The sequence below is a fragment of the Pan paniscus genome, chromosome 6 (assembly GCF_029289425.2).
Source record: "Pan paniscus chromosome 6, NHGRI_mPanPan1-v2.0_pri, whole genome shotgun sequence".
In the NCBI taxonomy this organism is placed as follows: Eukaryota; Metazoa; Chordata; class Mammalia; order Primates; family Hominidae; genus Pan; species Pan paniscus.
Genome location: NC_073255.2, coordinates 144,307,631 through 144,331,396, shown reverse-complemented (window position 1 = coordinate 144,331,396; position 23,766 = coordinate 144,307,631). Strand labels below are relative to the sequence as shown.

General features: G+C 32.1%; 2 protein-coding genes across 4 annotated transcripts in view; one reads left to right on the top strand and one right to left on the bottom strand.

Annotated features, from left to right (window-relative positions):
- The window catches only part of COG5 (component of oligomeric golgi complex 5), a 362,628-nt gene that overhangs the window by 75,634 nt on the left and 263,228 nt on the right, over positions 1-23,766 (top strand). The window lies entirely within an intron of this gene.
- On the bottom strand, positions 605-18,604 carry GPR22 (G protein-coupled receptor 22). 2 transcript variants are annotated; one of them, XM_057302927.2, is made up of 3 exons: positions 18,185-18,604; positions 16,325-17,255; positions 605-14,587 (listed from the first exon to the last, which is right to left on the bottom strand). In XM_057302927.2, the coding sequence occupies exon 3, from the start codon at positions 14,559-14,561 to the stop codon at positions 13,260-13,262; it is 1,302 nt and encodes a 433-aa protein (XP_057158910.1). In that variant the 5' UTR covers positions 14,562-14,587; positions 16,325-17,255; positions 18,185-18,604; the 3' UTR covers positions 605-13,259. The 2 variants fall into 2 exon arrangements, with proteins under 2 accessions (XP_057158910.1, XP_063462401.1); XM_063606331.1 differs by lacking the exon at positions 18,185-18,604 and having other exon boundaries at positions 16,228-16,501.

Genomic DNA, 23,766 nt, shown 5'->3' with positions numbered 1-23,766 from the left:
AACTAATTTTTGTATTTTTTGTGGAGGGATGGGGTTTTACTATGTTGCCCAGGCTGGTCTTGAATTCCTGGCCTCAAGTGATCCACCTTCCTTGGCCTCCCAAAGCGCTGGGATTACAGGCATGAGCTACCACACCCAGCCTATTATTCTTTTGGCTTAAACCAAATAATTGATAATTATTATATGTTTTCATCTTTTTCACTTTCTTCAAAATATTACAAGGGAATGAGCATGTTGTATAGTATGCTCATAAATAAAAGATAACAGAAAGCAAAACACAAGAGAAACAAGACCTGGATGTCTTAGTCAACAACTTAGTCTCAATCTAGACAGTACTTTGTGAGAAAATGTCTTTTTCTAAATATTGTATCCAGGAGACCAATTTATTTGATTTTCACAGGCTCAATTTTTCATATATATTTTTTATTTAATAATATAATTTTACACTTATGTTTGGTTATTATCAGTATGGACCCAAAATGTAACAGAGGAAGGAATTTTTATGAAGGCCTGCCATGTGCTATATTTTAAAATTTTTTTAAATAAATGGGCTTGGAATAATCAGCTCAATTTTGTATATTTTTAAAATGAAATACTACTGTCATAATGCTTTCAATGGTTTAATAAAACAATGTTTCTTATAAATATTTTTAATTTGTAAAGTTATATTAACAATATATGTTCATTGTGAAAACTAGAAAATTGAGGCATATGTTGATTGCTGAAAATTAAAAACTACAGATATAACCTTGAGATTCATTATCAGCATTTTCAGAAACTAATCTCTCAACTGTTTGCTTATGCATTACTGTGTTTATTATACATACTATTTTGTACCTAAGATTACATTATGGACATAATGCCATGTTAATAAACATAAATCTATGTCATAATTTTAGTGGCTGGATAATATTTAAAAACTATCCAATACTTTATGTAATAATCTATTGTTAATTATTTTAGTCATACTTTTTTTTTTTACTGGTATAGACACTGTTTTGATCATCCTTAAACATACATCTTCGCACAGTTGTTCAGTTTTTTTCCTTATGATACATTTTAGAAGTTGAATTTCTTGGTCAAAGGTCATGTTTGAGGTTTTTGCTTAATATTTCAAAACAAAATATATTTTGTGTAGTAACGTGAAAAATACTCATAGGTTTATCAAAATTATTAGTCATAAGCATTTAAAAATTATTTGCTAGCCAGGCACGGTGCCTCACACCTTAATCCTGATACTTTGGGAGGCCCAGGTGAGAGGATTGCTTGAGGCCAGGAGTTGGAGATCAGCCTGGGCAACATAGTGAGACCCCCATCTCTTAAAAAAAAATTAAAAATTGTTTGCCAAGCACATGTGAACATTGGTATATTAGTTTTAAAATTTATTCTAATTTGGATTTGTTTTTGCTGTATGTGGTTGAACAGCTGTGTGTTTGTCATTCTTTTTCATTGATGAGTTACCTGTTTGTATTCTTTGCCTATTTTCCTTTTGCCATGTTGGTTTGTAACTATTTTTTATACAGTAGAGGTAAATTTGCTTTACTACATAGGTTGTAAATGTGTTTCCCAGTTTATTCTTTGATGTTTTAGGTTTAATTTTAGAAGTTTTATAATTATACTTGTTAATCTTTTACTTAATAATGGATTTATTTGGTTCCTCACCACAATATTACAAAAATATTCACCTCCATATTCTTGGATATTTTTATGATTTTACTTTTACCTATCTGCTATTTTTTTGGTATAACTTAGGCACATAGCAACCACATCTCACAACTCTAGGCAGTACCATTTACTGTCACATAGACTATAATGTGAACTGTGCCTCCTGGAGTTGTACAACTCACTGACTTTGGGAATGGTTAAGCATTAAACCCTGTTTTTCCATTGTTTAGTTACTTTTCCAACACTACTTAATGAATAATCCATCACTTCACCACAGATTTGAAGTATCTTATTTTTCATAATAATTCTTACATTTGCTTGAGTCTTGTATGGACTTTCTATTGCAGTTCAGTTGTTTGTCTGTTTTCCTTTTTTAAATCTTGGGATTATGGTTTTTGTTGCATTTTAGTTATTATTCACTTATTACTATTTACAGCTAGATTTTTTTAGTGTTTTCTTTTTTATAGTTTTTAATAGGAAAATATAATTGGACATACGCATTTTCCACTGGCATTTTTTTTCCAAGACTGTGTCTTTGAGTAATTTGTAAGGCATCTTAATTCTACATTTGAAAAATATGAAGACATTGCTGCAATATCTGGATTTGAATTATTTTCTGTTATATATTATGTTGTATTTTAAGTCTCGGTGATGTATCTGGTTGAAGATTTGTGATCAGGGGTTGAAAATGAGCAGAATTGTATTTTAGGTAAATGGAAATGGAAATTGTGAGAGATTGCTAGCCTCTGACTTGATTTCTTCACCTCACAGTGGTCTAGGATATTGAGGGCGTAAACTATGATGATGGAAATAGAAAGTGAAAATGTATGTTTTTCACCATACACTTCCATACTGGTAAGTCTAGAAAGACTTTCTCTAGGCTTTGGGATTAAATTATAATTTTTTTTTGGCCTGGCAAACATGAATATAACCTATTTTTCAGCTTTATCTCTGTCTGTTTCTACATTCATAGAGTGTGGAGTATACTAGTGTCAAAGTGAATTGTTTCCTGGAGACTTGCTTTTCTTGCTTCTGTATAATTGCCCAAGTTTGTGCCTCTGCCTAATATGCTGTCCTTGCCCTGTTGCCATCAGCCAGTCTCATCCCTCATTCGGAGTTCATTTCCAGTGCCATTTGTTTTCTACAGCTTTTCCAGGTACATGTGCCTCCTTTTCCTTTGAGCCCAATTGCTCTTTACTTATATTCTTATGATATTTTGCTTTGTGACATTGATGTTGGCATATTTATCTTATCTCCTCTGCTTCTGTAAGCAAGTACAACCCCAATGTTTTATGAAATGTTCAAATTTGGCGTTGAGTGAGGGCTAAGTGCTATCATAATGGACCCTTTAAAAGTGCTTTTATAATTTTTTTCAGTGCTTACAAGATAAAAGACTTGTATACTATAGTAACTGGGATTTATGATTACTGTTGTCAGGCAATTTAGTCTGGTGTATTTGTGTCACTAGATTCTGTGACATGTTATTCACTAAGTTTTTAGAAACATTTATGTAGTTTGAGAAGCTAGTTACATTGTAAAATTGGTAAGCATATGTGTTAATATAAATAGTACCCATAGAAGAATAATGTATTTAAAAGGGTCTTATTTCTTGTATTTGACAATGGTGATAAAACATTTGTGTAGTGTCTTTTATCATGTAGTTCAGAACACAGTTAGCTCTTATTGTATGTTCTAACTGTATCTTTGAATCAAATCATCAGTTTTGAGGATCAGAAACTTCAGGCAAAGTAGACTTTTCTTAAAATTAGTTAATGAAAGTTCAGTTCTTTAGCTTATTTCAGAATTTGGTAACAGCAACCTCTGCACAAAACAGAGTGGCATTCTCGAGATTTTAGTCTTCGCTTCAGCTCTGGTGGCTATTCAAGTTTTTGTTCTGCACTTAACCATTTCTCTGTCAATTATTTTCCATAATTTTGTTGAGAGAGAATATTTATGGAAGGTATTTCTGAAGGTTATCAGTCCATGCTCCATTTCTCTTAATTAGTGAATCTCTGAAGGTTGTGGGGTAAGGGAAGGAGAAGGTAACTGTACTAGAAAACCTAGAGGCCATTTTTGTTTTTAAGACACTTGTCTTCTTTTCAGTTGGAGGTACTACCCTCCCCTTTCTACACAGTCTGATTGACCTCTTAGGTGTGTTACGAAATGATTCAAATCCACTGTTTTAACATTCTAGAATCTATCCCTGGATTAAACCAGAGTTGCAGAGGGTTTTATACCTAGACAACCATTCCCATCTAATTCTTTTTACTTAATTTCACTTTAGTTTGATGTTATTATTGTACATTGAGGAAAACTATAATCATTAGCTATGTGAGACTTCTTGTTGCCTTTTCTATAAGGTTGTTGTGGCCAGTGTTATACATTGAGGGATATAAGAAACAACCATGTGAGACTTAAGGTATCATTAAGTGTATATAGTTGTGGAATATATAGTTGTGGAAAACATTGAGAAGACCCATAAGAGACATGGGAAGGCCCATGAGAGTCACTGCTCTCTGGTCTTAGTACCAATAGTTTGTACTTCTACTGAGCATCTAGGGAGTTTTTAATCTTACCAATGCTGAGACATGTAATCAGCTCCTTTTCCCTGTTTAAATGACCTAGTAGAAAGTATGTAGAATTCAAAGAAAGAGCCTAAAATAAAAATTAAAAAGAAATCATAAGGAGCAATTTGTGGCTCACCTCTTGTAAGAATACAGGACTTAATGATACAAGTATTGTTTCATTCTTTTCATGCTGTTTGCTCTGATTTTATTATTTTTTCATTTAGTTCAGTTGTGTCTAAAATTCTTAAAGTCATCTTGCTGGTAGCGATGGTGCACGCCTGTCACCCCAGCCACTCGAGAGGCTGAGCAGGGAGGATTGCTTGAACCCAGGAGTACGAGGCCAGCCTGGGCAACCTAGTGAGACCTTGTCTCAAAAAAGAAAAATAAAATGCTAAAGTTATTTTATATTATCTTTAGGATAAGGGAGGATATATATAAATAAAATTATATCTAACATTTACCAGTTTTGCTTCCCTGCTTTCTTCCTAACACTGATGATGATTTTTATTTTAGTTTTGGGTTACATACTCTTTGGAGGATCTTACTGAATTTGTGAATCTTTGTTAGTGGCTTTACACTGTTTATCTGGAATATATTATTTGGCAAATATTTTTCTGTAACATGGCCATATTCAGTCACCTGAATTATTGAGTTATGGTCTTTGTATCTTTTTTTTTTTTAGATGCAGTTTTGCTCTTGTTGCCTCCCAGGCTGGAGTGCAATGGTGCGATCTTGGCTCACCACAACCTTTGCCTCCCAGGTTCAAGCGATTCTCCTGCCTCAGCTTCCCAAGTAGCTGGGATTACAGGCATGCACCACCACACCCGGCTAATTTTGTATTTTTAGTAGAGACAGGTTTCTCCATGTTGGTCAGGCTGGTCTCGAACTCCCAACCTCAGGTGATCCACCCACCTCAGCCTCCCAAAGTGCTGAGATTACAGGCATGTGCCACCATGCCCAGCCTTGTCTTTGTGTCTTTAAGTTGTATTCACTGGCAGCTGATTTTCAATAATGCTCATTTTCAATAAGTTGTGATAGGTTAGTTTCATGATTAAATCAATGAAAATACTAAAAACCAAAAGTAATAACAAAAGATAATATCGATGTGGTTGGAAAAAGTTCTTAGTGAAAGGGTTAATAAGAAATGTTCCTAGAGTAGTGTTTCCGTAATACCATTTGCGGCATTTATTAAGTATCAGTGTTACCTAAACTATTATAATACAGAATAGGAATTTAAAGGATGTCATAAAATTATCAAGATTAGGTTACTGTTTACTAAATTGCATTAATGGTACAAAGTAAATAATAACAGCAAAAGAAAAATGTTTGATTCAAACCTCTACCTAACCTGAATGGCATTTGTTCAAAACATACAAAATACAATTTGTAAGTATTTTCACTGCAAGTTTATTTTAGAAGTAATTCTTTTATGTCAGTTATGTTTTAGTGGAAGTTTTATAGTGAAATGAACAAAAATGTGCAAGAATAGTACTTCTGGTTTGAGTAAGAATTTTATGAAAAATAGTAGCCATGCAGTTTTATAATTAATTGAGTAGTATGGTTGAGTGAAGTACATAACAGTTTATGGTGAATGTTTTGTGTTTGATAGCATTTTATCTTCTGAGAGTATATGGTTCTTAAAGGAAGCTTTTGTCTAGATAACCTTGTTTAAAGAAACAACATTATATTTCTTAGAAATCTAATGTAGTACTGGATTATAGTATATATAATCCAACTAAAATTTAATCAGTTAAAATGAAGTAAATGGAGGAGTTTTTTTCAAGAAGGCAGTACAGTCTGAATTAAGAGCTGCTTCTGTGCCTTTTCATTTATTACGTGAATATCACCTTGATACATAGTCTGTCTTCTGATATCTAAAGTAGTAATTCTTAAACGTCAGCACACAAATCACCTGAGAGTACTTATTAAAATATATATTGGTTGGGCTTGGTGGCTCACACCTGTAATCCCAGAACTTTGGGAGGCCAAGGCGGGAGGATTGCTTGAGACCAGGAGTTTGAGACCAGCCTGGGCAACATAATGAGACCCTGTCTCTACAAAAAAATTTTTTTTAATTAGCTGGGCATGGTGTTGCCTGCCTGTAGTCCGGGCTACTCAGGAGGCTGAGGTGAGAGAATCGCTTGAGCCTCAGAGTTCGAGGCTGCAGTGAGCCATGATTGTACCACTGCACCCCAACCTGGGTGAGAGAGCGAGTCCCTGTCCCCCCCCCAAAAAAAAAAAAGATTTTTTTTTCAGGACTGCAACCTCAGAGATTCTGACTCAGTAAGTCAGAGAGTCAGAGATGGGGCCCAGGAATTGGCATTTTAAAAAGTACCACAGAATCTCTGATAGAGGTGGACTACATTTTGAGAAACAACCTTCTAAACAAGATACAACAATAGGGTCTGAGGTTAAAAATTTGTTTTCAATTCCACTAATATTTACTTACCAGTCGGTATGTATCAGGTACTTTTTTGGGAGGCATTATAAAAGCAGTATAAAGGTATTATAAAAGTAGTGCGAAAGTACATTAGTATTACCAACTGTTATTGTATTGTGTGCATTTAAGACAGTTTTTATAAAGTAGGTAGCTACAGTTTGCTAGCATTTTGTTGTTTGTAAGAAGTGATAGTTGGAAAAAATTTAACAGCAAAAGAAAAGACAAAGCTTTTTGAGAATTGAGAGTGAGACTTTTAAAGTACAGAGTATGTAAATTTGATATTTTATATTTCAACCTGTCCTAAGGCATTAGCAATATTTTGGATGAAATATATATCTTTGATTCTTCTTTACCCAATCAATATGCAGTATACCCAACCAGTGTACTCAGTTTATAGTATATGACATATGGGATTGTGTATAATATTACTGGCTGATTGAAGTATAAATATGTTGATATATAATTATTACCTCACTACAGTCCCATATGTATTTCTCACTCCTACAGTCTACGTTTAATATGGCCAGTGCTCTCATTTGTTAGCATTAATATTTTAAAATTTTATATTAAATTTAAAATTTAATTTTTCAAATCTTATGAGTATTATGTGTCCACAGCTGTCTGAGGGAAAAGCAGTTTCCCCATAACCTTGTCATCCTCGCTAGCCACTTTCTCTCTTCATCCTGAGAAATTGGTTGATGTGCTTTGGTAGTCTGCCTTGCTTAATACCTCTGAGAAAAATATGACATATTGCTCTCATGGAAGCAGGGTGATGAAAATGACCTCAATCCCAGACAGACTTAGCTCACCTCCCTTATCTTACTTGATGCTTCAGGGTTTGATAGTGGCAGGGAGTTGATATTGGTGTCAGTGACAGGAATGACAGCACATTTTACCACTTGCTGGTGCAAGTACAAAGCTGTCATATTTGAAAGCCATGGATACAGCTTATGGAGGCCTGTAGAAAATGTATGAATAGAATGGGAGAGACACTTAGGATTATTTTCACATGTTGTTTTAATATGAGCAAGGGAAGAAATATTATTGTGATTACGTTCACTTGGCTCTTTTTGTCCTAAAAAAATGAGTATTTCTTAAAAGTTATGGCTTTTGTATTAGTGATAAGCCCACTTTTCCATTTGTTTCCACATTTCAATGCCATTTTGTTCTAAATATCTGTAAATTGTAATATTTAATATTTATTCTGCTTGTTATGATGCATTGTTTGTTGTTATATTTCTAGTATGTGCAGCCTGTCAATGGGGGTGTCTTTTGCTTTTTCGAATGCTTTTTAGAAAAAAGTCAATCTTCAAATTAGTTTTCTTTTGTGAGCTCTAACCTACAATTCTGTATTCTATTCGTATTTCTCTAAGAGCTTAGCATCTTTGAATATTTTAGGTCTTTTTCCAGCCTCATCTGGGTTCTTTTATTTCCTTACTTTCTCTTTTACGATATGATCTGAACTTTTAAAATTTCTAACATTTATTATTGGTCAACTCATTTTTAACTTTTAACTTTCTTAGAGTTCACTGCAGTCCCTGAGTGGGGGCTTACATTCATGAGTACATACAAGTGCTCATCTGAGATACAAAGAAAATAGTTGGTCAAAGTTTACTTTAGTTTTCTTATTTCTCATCTTATTTAGTGAAAAGGATAAAAGAAATACATTATTTTATGGTTTTCCCATTGCTTCTTGCCTTCATTCTGAAATATAACCTTCTCAGTTGCCAAAGGTAACTTGGCAATTAAAAATTTTAATTTTTAATTGAAACTGAAAATGTGAATTTTCTAACATGATTTTGAAATACAGTTTGAAGCCACTTAAATGGACAGAAAAAGCTTTATTTGCCCTTTCATTACTATTGTCCTTTAGAAATGTTGCAATTTTAAAACATTTTAATTAAAAACTGTTTTTATGTAGCCATTAACAAAGAATGAGGACGATATGTTTATAAAGAGTTGGATGGATGCCCATAATAAATTATTCAGGGAAAAAAGCAAAGGATGACATTTGTGTGTTTCACTTCATATACATTGGTATTTTCTCACTGTGTATTTTTTATAGTTAAAATAGTTGTTAGAAAATATGTGTTTAATGGAAAAATGGAATGAACCAATTGAAAAATATATAAAGTAGATAATTTAAAATGTCAATTCGAAATTTTCATTCCGAATAGCTTCTAATAACTAGAACATTATTTAATGTTATTTTCCTTCATTGAGTTTTCTGCCTTGCCAGATATTCTTTTTGTTTTTGCCTGTGTTATCAATGTAATTTATGCAAAGCATAATTAAATAGTTATTTGAGTATTGCGGGTAATCTGTTTCTTATGGTCTTCCTTATGGTCATCATTTTTAATTCTTCAGTCTCTTATGCCAGTTTTCTTTCCTAGCTAGTTAGTAAATATTGACTCTGCCTTCACGTTGCCTGTCACATCTGTACACTCCCTTGTCAAGCTAGTGCCATCACTTTTTGCCAGGCCTTTCACTAGCTATGAAGGTGATGGCAGCAGCTTCCTATCTTCTGTGTCTCATCAATTCTATGTATTGCTGCTTTATTTGTTTTTTTGAAGCTCATTTTTTCACCTTGTAATTCCCCTGCTCAGATACCTCTTCTAGCATAAGATAGAAGGCTTTCTGTCTTATGACCCAAATTTAACTTTCTAGATAACTTCTCGCTACTGTATTACCTTTCTTCCAAAGAACAATTTGCTCTTCCAGAATATGCTGCAGCAGCTTTATTCAGCAATGTTTTTCTTTTTACTGTTCTTAAATTCAACATGATCCCTTTCTTCTAAAGTCTATTAAGAACTTTATTCTTCTTTTATAGTATTTACCACATCTACCTCTGATTTTAGGTAATGCCATACTTTTTAATACCTTGACTCTAGATTTTAAGCTCTTGAGGGTAATGACTCTTTCATATAATTCAGAGTATCTGCCAAAATGCCTCTTTTCTGTAAGATTTTAAATGCTAATTGAATCACAAAGCTTACTTAATTGTGTAATCATGAAATGCAATAAAATTAAAAGTTTTATTGACTTTGGGAAGTAGCCTTGAAATACTATGTGGAATAAGCCCTACTAAGGTCCTGTTTTCTAATGATTTTAGATTTTTTAACCCTTAAGTCTAATTTCAGTTCAATGAGGAATCTGGTTTTTAATGCCCAAGGAACTGAGATTTTGCTACACATTCGTCCCCCCTTATCTTCAGGGATACATCCCAAGACCACCAGAGGATGTCTGAAACTATGGATAGTATTGAACCCTATATATAGTATATCATGTACTATGTTTTTTTCCTATACATACATAACTATGATAAAGTTTAATTCATATATTAGGCACAGTAGGCTATAACAACAACTAATAATAAAGTAGTACAATTATACATAAATTTATAAATAAGTTTAAATATAACAATTTAAAACTTATAAATTGTTTATTTCTGGAATTTTCCATTTAATATTTTTGGACCACAGAGTTCACCATGCTAACTGACCATGGGTAACTGAAACTGCAGCAGGTAAAACCACGGATAAGGGGAGACTACTGTTATTTTAGTTAAAGGATGAAAGAATAGAACATACAACTAAAAATTGACTTGGGTCAGAAGTACAGAATTATCATGAATGGCCCTTTTAAAAGACATATAATTATAAATAATTCTACCTTCACAATAAGTTTGAACATTTGTTCAGTAGTAGTTGGTAGAGTAACAACTCCCTTAAATTAACACACAAAACAAAGCAAATAAAATGTACCACATCTTGTTGAGCTCATCTTTGGTTGGTATTTAAAATACTATGCAGAATAAGCCCTACTAAGGGCTACTAAGGGCTTCTTATCCTTTGGAAGAACTGACCCAATTAACTATGTAGAAATTGATATCTATGCCTATGATTTATGATATATGGATAGAAAAATTTAGTTTTAAGAAAGATCCCATATTGAGTTTATTGTTGCCTCTATTGCTTTTGCATTTTTAATTTTTTCATTCTAACAGGAAGAATTAGCCTTAATGCTTTTTTGAGCAAAATTATTTGAAATAAGGTGAAAAATTCACACATTGTAATGAAGACCAACGTAAAGAAAATAGAAATATTTCATCTTTTCATAGAACAGATGTTTAATACAAAAAGTTGTCTAAGCTTCTCATTCTCACATTTAAGCTGAGGTCAGTAGTTGGAAACATAGTTGTGACTTGTTCTTGAAGCTAAATTTTTAACACATAAATATTATTTTGGTTTACATATTATATACTACTTAGCACATTAAAAAGCTGTTAGAAGTTTTCTGATAGGTATGAGTTTTCTTTGTCGTAAATCAGTTGATGCACTTTTGTATACCTGAAAGATCATTACAGGTGGTCAAAAATGCTTGTTAAATGTCTGCTTCAGTGTCAAGTATAGAAATGATAGCAGTTTAAAGGGCAATGTAATATTTACCATTTATTTCTTATTTAATTTCTTATTACAGAGGACAAGAAGGCATGAAAGCAGTTTAGACAAATATATTAGAAATCTCTTTTTATACTGAGTTCTTTGGCATAGTTATAAACCTGAAGAGTAAAAATATTTAAAACACAAGGGAGTTTTTCTTAATATGAAGGTTCTAAAAATAGTCTAATTTTTATTAAGATTATAAAACTAGATATTAAAATTTTAATTTATGCTTGGGAGTCCAATTATAAAATTCATTTTTTAAATTCTTAAATGAAGATATTAATAAGCTTGTTTTATTTCCTGGGGTAAAAAATAAAAGAAGATTAGGAGCTGGTCTGTGCCAAATGTATTTACTAAACGAAAATTTTCTTAATCCTTTTGTGCCTGAAGTGTTAATTTCTCTTTGGGGTTTCAGAAAATATCTTACTTGCTTATGCTACATTTTGTCAAATTGAAGCATTTTTTTAAATTCCAAAAAACAGTAGAAAATAAGACAGAAGGAAATTGGGCTTTTGCCAAGATTTGACATTATGTTAACATTATTATCAGATGTAAATTACTATTTAATTTGTCATGTAACCTTAGTGAGTTCAAGCTACTGCATGGTATTCATTTCTCCAAGGATTAGGTATTCAGTAAACTAGACTGGATAAATCTCATTTATTTATATAAAAGTGATATATTATTGAATTTTTAGACATTTAATATTTTCTTTAAAAATGAATTGCTACTTGGTTTAGTGGATACAGTTTCAGAAAATAGAATAAAAGTTGCTCAGCTGACCAATTACAATGCAGTATTTTCCTATTTTAAATAACTTATTGCTAAATTTCTGATAGTGATATTGACACTTATTGATAGATTATTACATTATAACAATTGGAAAATATTTGTTTGATATGAGGTTCCCAATTCTTGTAATCTGTAGTTAGGGTTAGTAATTTCATGATTTTCCCACATGAGTTGAGGGTGGGAGAGAAAAATGCCTAAAGTTAAATTAAGTGATGGTATGGTAGAAAAGTGACAAGACTTATTGTTACCTTAGTGATTTCAGTGTGGAAATAAAACAACTACATTTTGAATTACTTGGGAGCTATGATTTGGTGGGAACATTGTATAAAGTGTATTACCCTAAAGTTGTATGTATCTAAAATTAGAGGCTTTGTTAGACTTTTCTATAATGATTTAAAGTCTTTTTTTTTTTTTCATTCCTGGTATTCAGATTTGGGTAGTTAACTTTCTATTATACAAAAGAGCTGAGTTGAATAAAGTTAGGAAGTCAGCTTATTTTGATGTACTGTTCTTTTTTTTTTTTTTTTTTAAATCATTGCACTATATTAATCCAGAGCATTTGGCTTAGACTTAAGCAAAGTGAGGAAGGAAGAAAGAGGCTGGTGTTTTAGTATTCTTCCTTCCCTTTAGTTTCATTTCATTTGTATATTATAGGCATACTGTCCTTGAACTTAGAAAATCAATCTTTTTTTTCCTAGTAAACATGAATTTTAAAGTTTCTCTATTTTGGTGTGTATACAGAGGTTTTTTTGGTTCATTAATTTTAAAATTTTGATAAATTCTATGATTTTTTACATTTAAAAGAATAAAGCTTCATACGTACTTAATTATTTTTGATGCATCAAATATAGCAAATACACTATACCAGGAAACATAGCATAGTGGTATGGAAAATACTGGATTGTTTTGAGCCCATAATTTTGGTTTTTAGATTAAAATGCTACTCCAGTTGTAATCTAAATATATCTGTAGTTTGTGGCTTAGAAACAATGCATTTTAACTTAAAAAATAAAGCAAGGATACCTATGTCAGTTACATTTTAAAGTTATACACTGTTTTAAGGCTATGTATTTATTCCTTAAAAAATATGACTTACATGAATATTTTCTGTTGGACATAATATTGACAAAATATACACATGATAGTACTTTAACAAACTGCCATGCAACAAATACATTAAGTAATGAAGAAATTGAATATATATGACCTATCTAATTGACATTCACATTGAAAATTTACAACATAACCAATACTTAAAATATTTTTCTTATATTTGGCAGTAATATCAGTTTTTACAATTTAAATTTAAAACTCATTTGAATGTGGATTTGGTGAAACTTAGACTTTTCTCTAGTCTGTGACAACCTGAGGCACTAAACATTTTTCTCTTATTTCACTATCTTCAAAGGTAATTTTTTTGTTTCTTTTAGGATCTATCCAAGAGTTGTGTATTACAGCATTATTAGGCAGGGGATCAGCTTCTACTATAGAAACAACTCGCTTTTTCATTTTACTTTTCAAGACCTTTTGAAATTTTTGTCTAGTGAATGCATATAATAGAGGGTGAAATATAGTTGTTCCATAAGCCATGACTAAAAAACACAATCTTAATTTTACTAAAAGGTCACTTGGGCCTAAACATAAAATGGTGGTATTTAAAACAGAAATTGGTGTCCAGCAGAGAAGAAATGTAGAAATAATCAATAAAGACATCCTGAAGACTCTCTTTTGTCTTTCTCGTCGTTCACGGTGTCGTTTCACAGCTCGCCGGAGGGCAATTATTACAGAAACTGAAGTTCTTACACCAAAGACTACATTTCTCCCACCACTGCTTTGTGACATGTCTGTAGCCTCATGTTGTGTGGTTAGAGAAATTGTCTTTTTCTTTCTTGCTTTCTTCTTCTGCCCTGTTGAAAATCTTGTGCCTATTCGAATATTAAGAGCCTGAAGTATTTTGGTGTATGTGATTAACATTACTACAACAGTGAAAAAGAATATTGGGATCTGTACTAACAGGTGATAATACATTCCCAGTTCAGTGTAGTATTCATTTGTACTGACACATAAAAGTGTCTTGTTTTCCCAGGTATTTCCACTTTGAAGACTGAAAAAATTTACCTCAATAAAAGGAATCAGGAAAGAGAAAAAAGAAAAAATCCAAATGGATATCATTAACATTACAGCTCTGCCCATTGTCAGAATTCGGTTTGCAGGTTTTACAGAGATGTCATATCTGTCCAAAGTGATAGCAAAAACGTTGATTGCTGTTGAGACACTTGCAAAAGATACACAAGCCTCATGGAAACAGCAAATGAGAGCAGTGTTACTCTCCAGTGAAAGCAGAAGGATAACTATAGTTAGAGGAATACATCCCACACAAATTATTACATCAAGTACATGAAGATTCATTGTAATAATGTTACTGACAGAGTTGATTAAGTTGGATTTCATGCAGTAAAGTACCAATACAGTGAGGTTGCTGCCAAGTCCCAACACAATTTCTAACATAAGAAATCCGGTGAGAGACACTTGAAAGCTTAACGGATATGATAGTGGTTGGTACATATTGGTGTTGATGTCATCAATGTCATCTCGCACTGTAATGTTAGATTCAGACTGCATGTTGATTTCCAGAATGGGAGAAAAACACATTCTTTTGGAGCAGTTGGTTTTTTTCCCTAGAAAGTGAAATAGAATAAACTATTTGATATTTGGCAATTTAAATGACGTATAACGTGTTCTTTGTAAGAAAAAAAAATCTTTCAATTGTGTACTTAGTTTAATTTTTAAGTTTGTAAACTATTAATAGAAAATGTAGAATTAAGAACCATCAAGTTTGCATTGTTTTGATATAAAAGAAAATTGTGTTTTCCTTTTGAAGAAATAACTATGGAAATTGTTCCCCTGTAGTGCAAAGTTACTTAATATGCTAAAGGGCTTTTCTCATTTGAGTATTTCAAGCTTATTATTTGAGATAAAGTGTATTTTTGTATGATAAAACTTCCTAGCATACAAAATTAATTTCAGCCCAGTGTCTTAAAATTTCATTTAAATGTTGTGAGTAGGTACCAAATGAATGCTATTTTAATATGCTCTAGCATAATGAGTGTAGGTGTAATTATTCCTGTGAGATTTCAAATGAACAGGACAAATGTTCATTTAAAATGACAAATGGTACAGAGCACTAGTTTGAGATGCTTTATCCATGTTGATTGAATTCATATTCAGAAGTCAACAATGTGCTTGGTGATATTTGGAGTTATTTCCCACAGAAATAGGCCAGTGATTAATATTTTACATATCACAGTTACAATGCTCACTGAACTTTGCAATTGGCAAACTTAAAAATTAGAAGAAGTGGGACATTATGCTAAAATAAAAAGCTACAAAGCTTGGTAAAAGAGCATTAATCACTCCTATGAAATGATTTATTTTGTGACCACACCCTCTTGTATCTTGTGGAAACAGAAAATTGAAATTTAATATCACATTAAGAAATAGCCATTTTTGAAGTAGTTTAAAGGAATATATCAGTTGACATTGTTTAAACTGAGTTTTTAAAGTAAAAGATGAAATTTTAGGGAAAAGGAGTATGTGAAGCCCGTTTTTTGAGGAAGCTTTTAAAGTTACACATTACCTGTGAAGCCTTTTGTATATATCACCCATTGTCTAATTTTGAAGAAAAATTAAAAAAAATACAAACGCTTTTGCTAATTCATGCAAATCTATATTTTAATATATAGGGGTTTAGAATAATTTGTAAAAAATAATGTCTAATGTTCTGGGCTAAAATGTCAGTTAATCAGTATATTCATTTTAAAATATGAACTCATACAACCAACTATATTTCACATTTCAAATACAGCATTTCAACTGCAAAATCATATTCAACATAAATTATAAAAGCTAATAATTTTCAAAATTCATGTTAACTTTCACTTGATGTTATATTTGACAAGTTTTAGAATACAGTTTTATTTATGCACTTTTTTTGGGAATAATATTGCAGAAACACAAATGGTAACATTATTTCTTTTGAATTAGTATGAAGTATTACTAGAGGTATATTTATTCGAGTAAGTTAAGGTCTTAGCTAACATTGAAATCCTATAAAAATGGAAAATTTTAAGTGTGCCAAATTTTCTGAACTGACAGATTAAACATCAGGTCTTTGTCACATCAGTTAGATTTATAATTAAATAAAGCAGAAATGTCAAGTTAAATGATGATTAAGAAAAATACATTTTCTCTAGAGCAAGATTCTGTTCTTTCGTAAATGTTAAACAGTGTGGTGGGGTGCATGCATCTTCTGACCTACCTGTTTGCTGTTGCCTTATAGGCCTTTTGGTTCACTATGACAGTTTTTGGCAAATTGATACATGATATCATTGACAGATTTTGACATGAATTTTTACCTGACAACAGTGAAGTAGCTGTGTTTTATTTCATGTCTTGTAGGAATTCTTTCGTTTTCTCTCCAATACTTCAACTGCATGCATTATGAGATTTAGTTGGCTGATGGATTTCTAAAGAACAGTACATAATATTTGTATTTGTTTTGCTTTAAAAAGTCACGGCCAAGAGGAATTTCCTCAGATGATAGGAATTATGTTTCCCTTTGATGGAGTACATGATAATATTTCTTTATTTTCCAGAATATGTGAAAACAAAAAAGGAAACATAACGTTTGTAGCTTCTAAAATATATTTAGACATCCTTTTGTTACCATTGTAAATCTGTTTTTAATAGCAGTGCTCACTATTTTGAAATGATTTCTTGATCACATAACTTGCTTTATATTATAAATCCAGGCCATGTCCTTTTGATAAAAACCATCTGCTGTTTAATTTTGTTTGTTTTCATTAGAAGAGGATACATAATTGGTCATAAAAGTCAGATAGAAAAATCCATTAGTCATACCAATTGATATGAATATCTGAATATTTAGTGCTGAAAACACTTCCTAAATCTTCCTTTTGTGTGCTGATAAAGTATTTTCTTTTCTTTTTGGAAATTAATGTTTCATTATGTCTTCCAGAATCAGTAACTTCCACAATTCTGGTATATGAAAGTATAAACTTCCCCTTTTAAAAATTCTTTTCAGGCTTTTACAGTTATATTGTTTTTCTTTTTGTGGTTATTTTATGTAGCATCTTCTTAGGATACAGTTGATTTTTTATATTCCATCAGTAATGTAGACCTATTCCCTGGTTTTAACTCCTTAATGTCTTAAAGTCGTGTTGCAAGAACATCTTGCAGTTCGTAGTTCAGACAGCTAGGGAGATGCTCAGTCAATTGCATTCTTCATATTGTCAGTTGTAAATACTGAATTAGCTGCTATCGGCCCTTGTGAAAAGAAGAAAATTGGTTAAGAAATAGGGTTTTTAATAATTTGTAATTAATTGCAAGTTACTTTAGTTTTGTTTAAAAACTATCCAGTATTTGTTATCAAAATAACCAAACTGTTATTATTAGAGCCACAGCTATATGCATAAAATTAAGTTTCTTTAAATAAGTCTTTTTTCCTAATAAAGATTGTATATATTATGCTATTTAACAATAGAGTTCACATTTCAAATACAATTGTGAGAGAAAAGCTATATTTTTTAAAACTAATTTCTGCTCTCATTTTAGAAGCTAACCTGTATTTTCAGAGATGATGAACAATTAGCATACACTAAACATACTGTTATTTCTTCTTTGTAATAAATTTAACAACATTTTTTGCTCTAAAAATATTGTAACTTGCCTAATTATTAGCACATGGTTTGAATTTTAACTCATTAAAACAGATTTCATAAGATACTATAAATTTCCATTGATGAATTGTTCATGTGGTTGAAATACAAAAGGTAATAAAAATTGTAACTGCAAATTAATTTTCAATGAACATGCCAAATAATAAACTTAACATAAAATTAAGTAATAAGTAACAGCAAAATAGTAAACCTAGTTCTTTTAAGAAACATAAGCATTTTTGAAACACTGGAGAAAAACTGTACTGATTACATTAAGAATATTTAGTATATCTGAAGTGACTCAAAAGCTGTCTTCATAATGAATTTACAAAGAATATTTGTATTTAACAATGCATCCTAAAAAATTACATTTAAAATGTAGCATGTCTTAAAAGAAATAGATCTTAAAATACATGTCTAACAATAAGTAGAATTAAACAAACTCTTAAAATTTAGGCTGAAATTTTTCAAAGTAATTTTTACCCCAACTATGCCGGTTCAAAAGCAGCTGTATACTATAATAGGAACAAATCTTACCTCTGCTAAAGATTTGATAAATTCTTGATGTAGTTGAAGCATTTCCAGTTTGGATTGATTCATTTTGTTCACTTGTTAGTAGAGGACTGGGGGAAGAGGGTCATAAACATCTCTTCGAAAATGACCTTAATGAAAATATGTGTCTGTAGTGTGCCATTGTTTCAGCAGTACTGCTAATGTATGGAACATGTAGTGCTGCTTAGAGGCTGCTGCAGTCTCTCACTCTTCCTACTGTGGAATCAATAAGCATCTGAAAATACATAATGAAAGTAATTTAACATACTGAAGGCTTCTCGTCTCCAGAGACAACATTTAGATTCAGCCTTTCTAAAAAGGAACGGCACTGCTTTTCAGAGGAAAGCCTGTTCCGGGCAGCTTTTGCAGAATGACAGCCTACCTTGTCGCTTCTCTCCACTGCAGAGAGATGCAGTGTATTCACTAATTTTGATTGGTCAGTTGTATTGGGCTTAAACTGTGCTTCATATGTATAGCAGGGATTTCCCCCGCTCCCCACTGTTTTATATAAAGGACACTTTTAAAAAGGCTAAATTTATGAGTGGTTGTATGTTGTTCTTAAATAGAATATGTGTAAATTAGTATTTTAAAAATGTGTATTCTATTCTGGTTTGTTGGTCACTTATGCCAAACATTAAAAAAAATGCAGGGAGGTGGGGGAACAGGAAAGAATTACATAGTAAAAAGTATATATGCTTTCTAAAGCCTTGATAATTGCATTTGAGAATATTTTAGTCATATATAGGTTTTTGATTGAGATTCTTTGTTCTACAAATAGAAACCCACTGCATCTTTACTGTGAGCCACATTGAATTTTAAATAGTTTGTTTGTATTCAAGTCATCTTCTCTGGGTATTCCAAATTGTTGTGAGCATCTCAAGGTGTTAAACATTGTCATGACTTCAGTATTCATTCATTTGGGTATTCATTCATTTCATTCATTCATTCATTCAAAATAGTAATTAGATTGACCTAAGGTGATAATACCCTAAAATATTTTTTAAACATTTCATTATAGTAGCTTAGTCTCGGGTATAAAACTTCAATCAGTAATCATTGTATTACTTTTGGAGATTACTACTTGGTCTTCACCTTTCATAACCCTTTTATTTGATAGATGTATACTGATCATTTGCTATAATATTTTATTTCAATTGGCTTATTCTATTTTTGACCTGGGCACATTTCTTAGTAGATTGCTGTTTCTTAAATATGATATGTAGCTACACGCTAATATTGTTAGTAAAATATTATTTTAAAGGATAAAGTAAGTTTCATGTCTTTATAAGTTATAAAGCCAAATCATTATAAGATAGATACATTTTCAAAATGAAAATAATGGTACAAGTACTGAATATGTAAAATTAAATATTTAAATATTTAAATTAATTTTAAAAAATTTAATTAAATTTAATATTAAAAATAAAATTAAAATATTTAAAATTAAATTTCTATTAATTTTAGTTACCTATAAATAAGTTCCTGTTTTTAATGATGAGGATAAATTTCTTTTAGACTTAAGTAGATAAAACAGCTGGACTCTGTTGACAAAATAGAAGACATTACATGTGGCTAAACTGATAGAATGTTAATTATCACCTGTTTCCATTATTTTAGGAATATTTAGTGACCTTCATTTTTCAAAATGTATACTGGTTTTTATTTGCAATTGGAACTATTCTCTTATTATTTGAAAAGCAGTATGCATTTTTATAATCTTCCACTGGTAGTGTTGAATCTTTATACGGGAATAGCTGACCAATATGAGTTGTGAGTTGCATTTCTATAGAAGTTGAGAGTAATATGGTGGAAAATTTTGTTGTGAATTTCTAAAATCTTCTGCACAGCTTTGGGTGGCAAGGCTTTGGTAATTCTAAAAATGAAAATGTTGTGCTGCTATTCATGCATTTTCAAAGTTGGGGAAAAGGATCTTGCTAGAATGCCAGCCATTTATAAAGAAAACTTACACACACTGAACACACACACACACACACACACACACACACACCACAGCACACACATTCATTTAAGCTTAAAACTAAGACCAGAGAAAGCATGGCATCAGTGGAAATATGTGATGGGGATGAGAAGATTATTAACACAGCAGAGTGCTTTTCTGCCAGAGTTCAAGTATTTGCTTATGTTTATCATCAGAATATCCCCATGAAGTAGAAGAAACAAAGGTACAGAGAAATTTACTGACTTGAAAGTGTCAAGGTAAGTTAGCAGCAGAGTCAATGTTAAAACTGCAAACCACGCTGTACTAGGCGGTTGGCCTTCTCTCTTTGGAAAATTATGAAGGTCTTGGGACTTAGAATTGGATAATCTAGATTTAGTTGCTATTTATTACCTATATAACTTTTGGCAAGTCAAACATCCTTTGGGTCAACTTTGATTCCTTTTGTTGAAGTATATTTTTGTGCTTTGTTTAACTCTTTGTGAGACAGTGTTTTCAAGTTATATTCAGATTATTTCAAAAAAACAAAATCTGGGGTTTCTGAGCCATAATGGTAGCTCGAGCACAGACAGTGCTCTTTATTTTCTGTATGAGTAACTTGTCTCCAAGGATAAATAAGATATCACAAACTTTTTTTATTGTGTACAGTGCTTAGTATAATTTTATTTCCTTTTTAAAAACCACAAATTGGTGATTAACAAGGTATGCTGAAATCTTAACAAGGTAATTCCAACTTTCCCTGTTTTTAACAAATATGCAAATATCTCAACTACTGATTGAGAATCAGATTATATTATTTTCATGAAAAAAATTAATTACAGGCCGGGTGCAGTGGCTCTCACCTGTAATCCCAGCACTTTGGGAGGCTGAGGCGGGTGGATCACTTGAGGTCAGGAGTTTGAGACCAGTCTGGCCAACATGGTGAAACCCTGTCTCTACAAAAAATACAAAAATTAGGCATGGTGGCACAAGCCTCTAGTCCAGCTCCTCGCGAGGTTGAGGAATGAGAATCGCTTGAACCTGGGTGGCAGAGATTGCAGTGAGCTGCGATTGCATCGCTACCCCTCCAGCCTGGGCAACAAGGTGAGACTAGGTCTCAAAAAAAAATAATAATAATTTCAGATTATCAATTTATGAAGATCCTTGTTCCCGTAGTAACACTCACACTTGTGCATTTAATATATTTTGTGCAATTAATATAACGTTTATATACTAACCTAGGAGAGCAGTTTGACTTCCTAATAATAACTAAGCACTAGATATGATTCTAACCCCAAAATACAGCTCAATTAAAATCCTTTTTTAAAAGTCGTGCTTTTCTTTTTAGTTATAAATATTTTAATTGCATATCTGTTTTAATTCCTCCTATGGGAAGTCTCTAACTAATTTTATGTATTTGTTTTCTTAAATTTGGACAACCGTGACTATGACAGAGTAATTTATTGTATATTTACATTGTACTATTCATATCAAATCATTCTTACCCAGCTTGTGGCTAGTTCTGATGCCACAGTTTTGAAGATTCTCTGAGTTTGTAAATAAAAACTCAGCTTTGTGAAATATTGGAATTCACCATAACTGAAAGTACTTTGAAACAATTTTAAGGTATCTATGTACAAACAATTTTTAATTGCTGAAAATCAGTTTTAAGCTGTATTGCGACAAGGGTCCTTTTTCAGTGGATACTTAGCGTAGTAAACCTTGAACTCTCTCTGATACTGGAGCCCATAGAAAAAAGGTTTATTTTGCTTTAATGCCAATTCAGAGATTTTATTTGGCTTCTCAACTTTACATTTCTTTCACAACAAATATTTTATCAGAAAAATAGAAATGGACCATCTGCTGAACTTCCATCAAGTGGGGAGTAGCAGAAGTCATAGAGAATCAACAACATTGGTGATTCATTTTCTATATGAGAATAACTGAATACTGATTATATTTGATAAAGCACATGCATCAGAATTGCATACACTTAACAGATAGAAAATCCAAAGCCATTCTTTCCCATCCTTCCCTACTTCACCTAAATTGGGCATTTACGTTTTTTTCATTTTTATTTTTCACACTGTGTTTGTAAGTCATTTGCCAGTATCACATACATTATAAAAGTGAATACATGGCATTTCTTTGCCATTTTTCCATCCATACCTACACTTTGGATCCTGTGACTATTATTACAATTTATCCTCCCTCTGTTGCACAACTGTTGGCATGTCTACTTTGGGGCTTTGTCCAAATTATTACCTTCATGTCCAGTTTTCTGGTTTACTGTTTTGACTGCTTACTATCCCTCTTTGCCTTCCTAAATATTATGGATTTTATTGATGTTTTTCTCTTATATTTTCATCAAGGAACTACACAAGTAGCCATGTTTGTGCTCCATCACCCCATTGATTTCTCTTTTCTCTTGCTTCCTTTTTTTCTTTGCATAATTCTCTTACTCTTAAGTTATGCAGAATCAAATTAATTTTGTGTCCTGAGGCCAAGTCCATTGATCAACTAGATTACATATTTAACAAAGCTGTGTCAAGTCCCCTGTTTTGTGCTGTTATGACTCTTATGCTGTGCTGGGGGACATAGCTGACTGTCTACAATCTAGTGCTCTGTTATTGATACTAGTTAGATACATAACATTTTTGTAAGAAGGCTGCCATTCTTTATATAAAGAGCCTGAGAATGGCAGAGTTTCACTATAGGCTGTAGTTCTACTATAAACTCAGTAACATCCACTATACTACTTGAGTCATCCATTTGGGAAAATGAATGCATTTTAAGAGTTTAATTAATAATTCTTAAAGACTGTAATCACTGGTGTCTTTCTGCCAGGTATATTCAGCAGTGTTTCTTCAGTTACTGCTACCTTCTGATCTCTGTTTAGGGGTGCAATATCTATAAAAAGTCCTGCTGTTATTTTGATTGGTATTGCAGAGAATCTGTAGATCAGTTTGGAAAGAAATGACATCTTAACAGTATTGAGTCTTCTAACTTATGAACATAGTATCTCTACTATTTTTAGGGCATTTTACATTTATTTCGTCAATATTTTGTAGTTCTTGGCCTATAGATCCTGCACATATTTTGTTAGATTTGTATTTAATTATTTCTTTAGTACTGTTGAAGTAGCACCTAATTTTTTAAAAAAAATCCAGTTGTTTATTGTTAGTATATGTAATTAGGATCATATTGAACTCATATCCTGCAACTTTACTAAATTCATATATTAGTCTTGGGAGTTTTTTGTGTGAATTCCATGGTATTTTCTATATAGACAATTGTCTGCAAATAGAGATAGTTTACTTTTTCCTGAAACATGTGAGACTTACTTATATTCTTGCCTTCTTGTACTGCCTAGGACCTCTGGTATTAGGTTGAATGGGAGTGTGTTGGGAGAAACAATCCCCATAAGCCCTGAATATCCCTGAACATTCCTGCCGGATATGCTGAGAATGCAAAGCCCTAACAGAACTACCCTTTACTCCATCCATTTCTCAGGAAGGGGTTGTAGCTAGCAACCTTGAGGAATGAAGTAATGACACCCTAGACAAATAGAATACAAGCAGACTTGCTTTTCTTTGTTATAAAAATGGCAACTTTCCCAAGCTCAGTGCTC

Excerpts from the sequence above, each read along its gene's own strand:
- GPR22 (XM_057302927.2), bottom strand. The coding sequence starts at position 14,561 with ATGTGTTTTTCTCCCATTCTGGAAATCAACATGCAGTCTGAATCTAAC.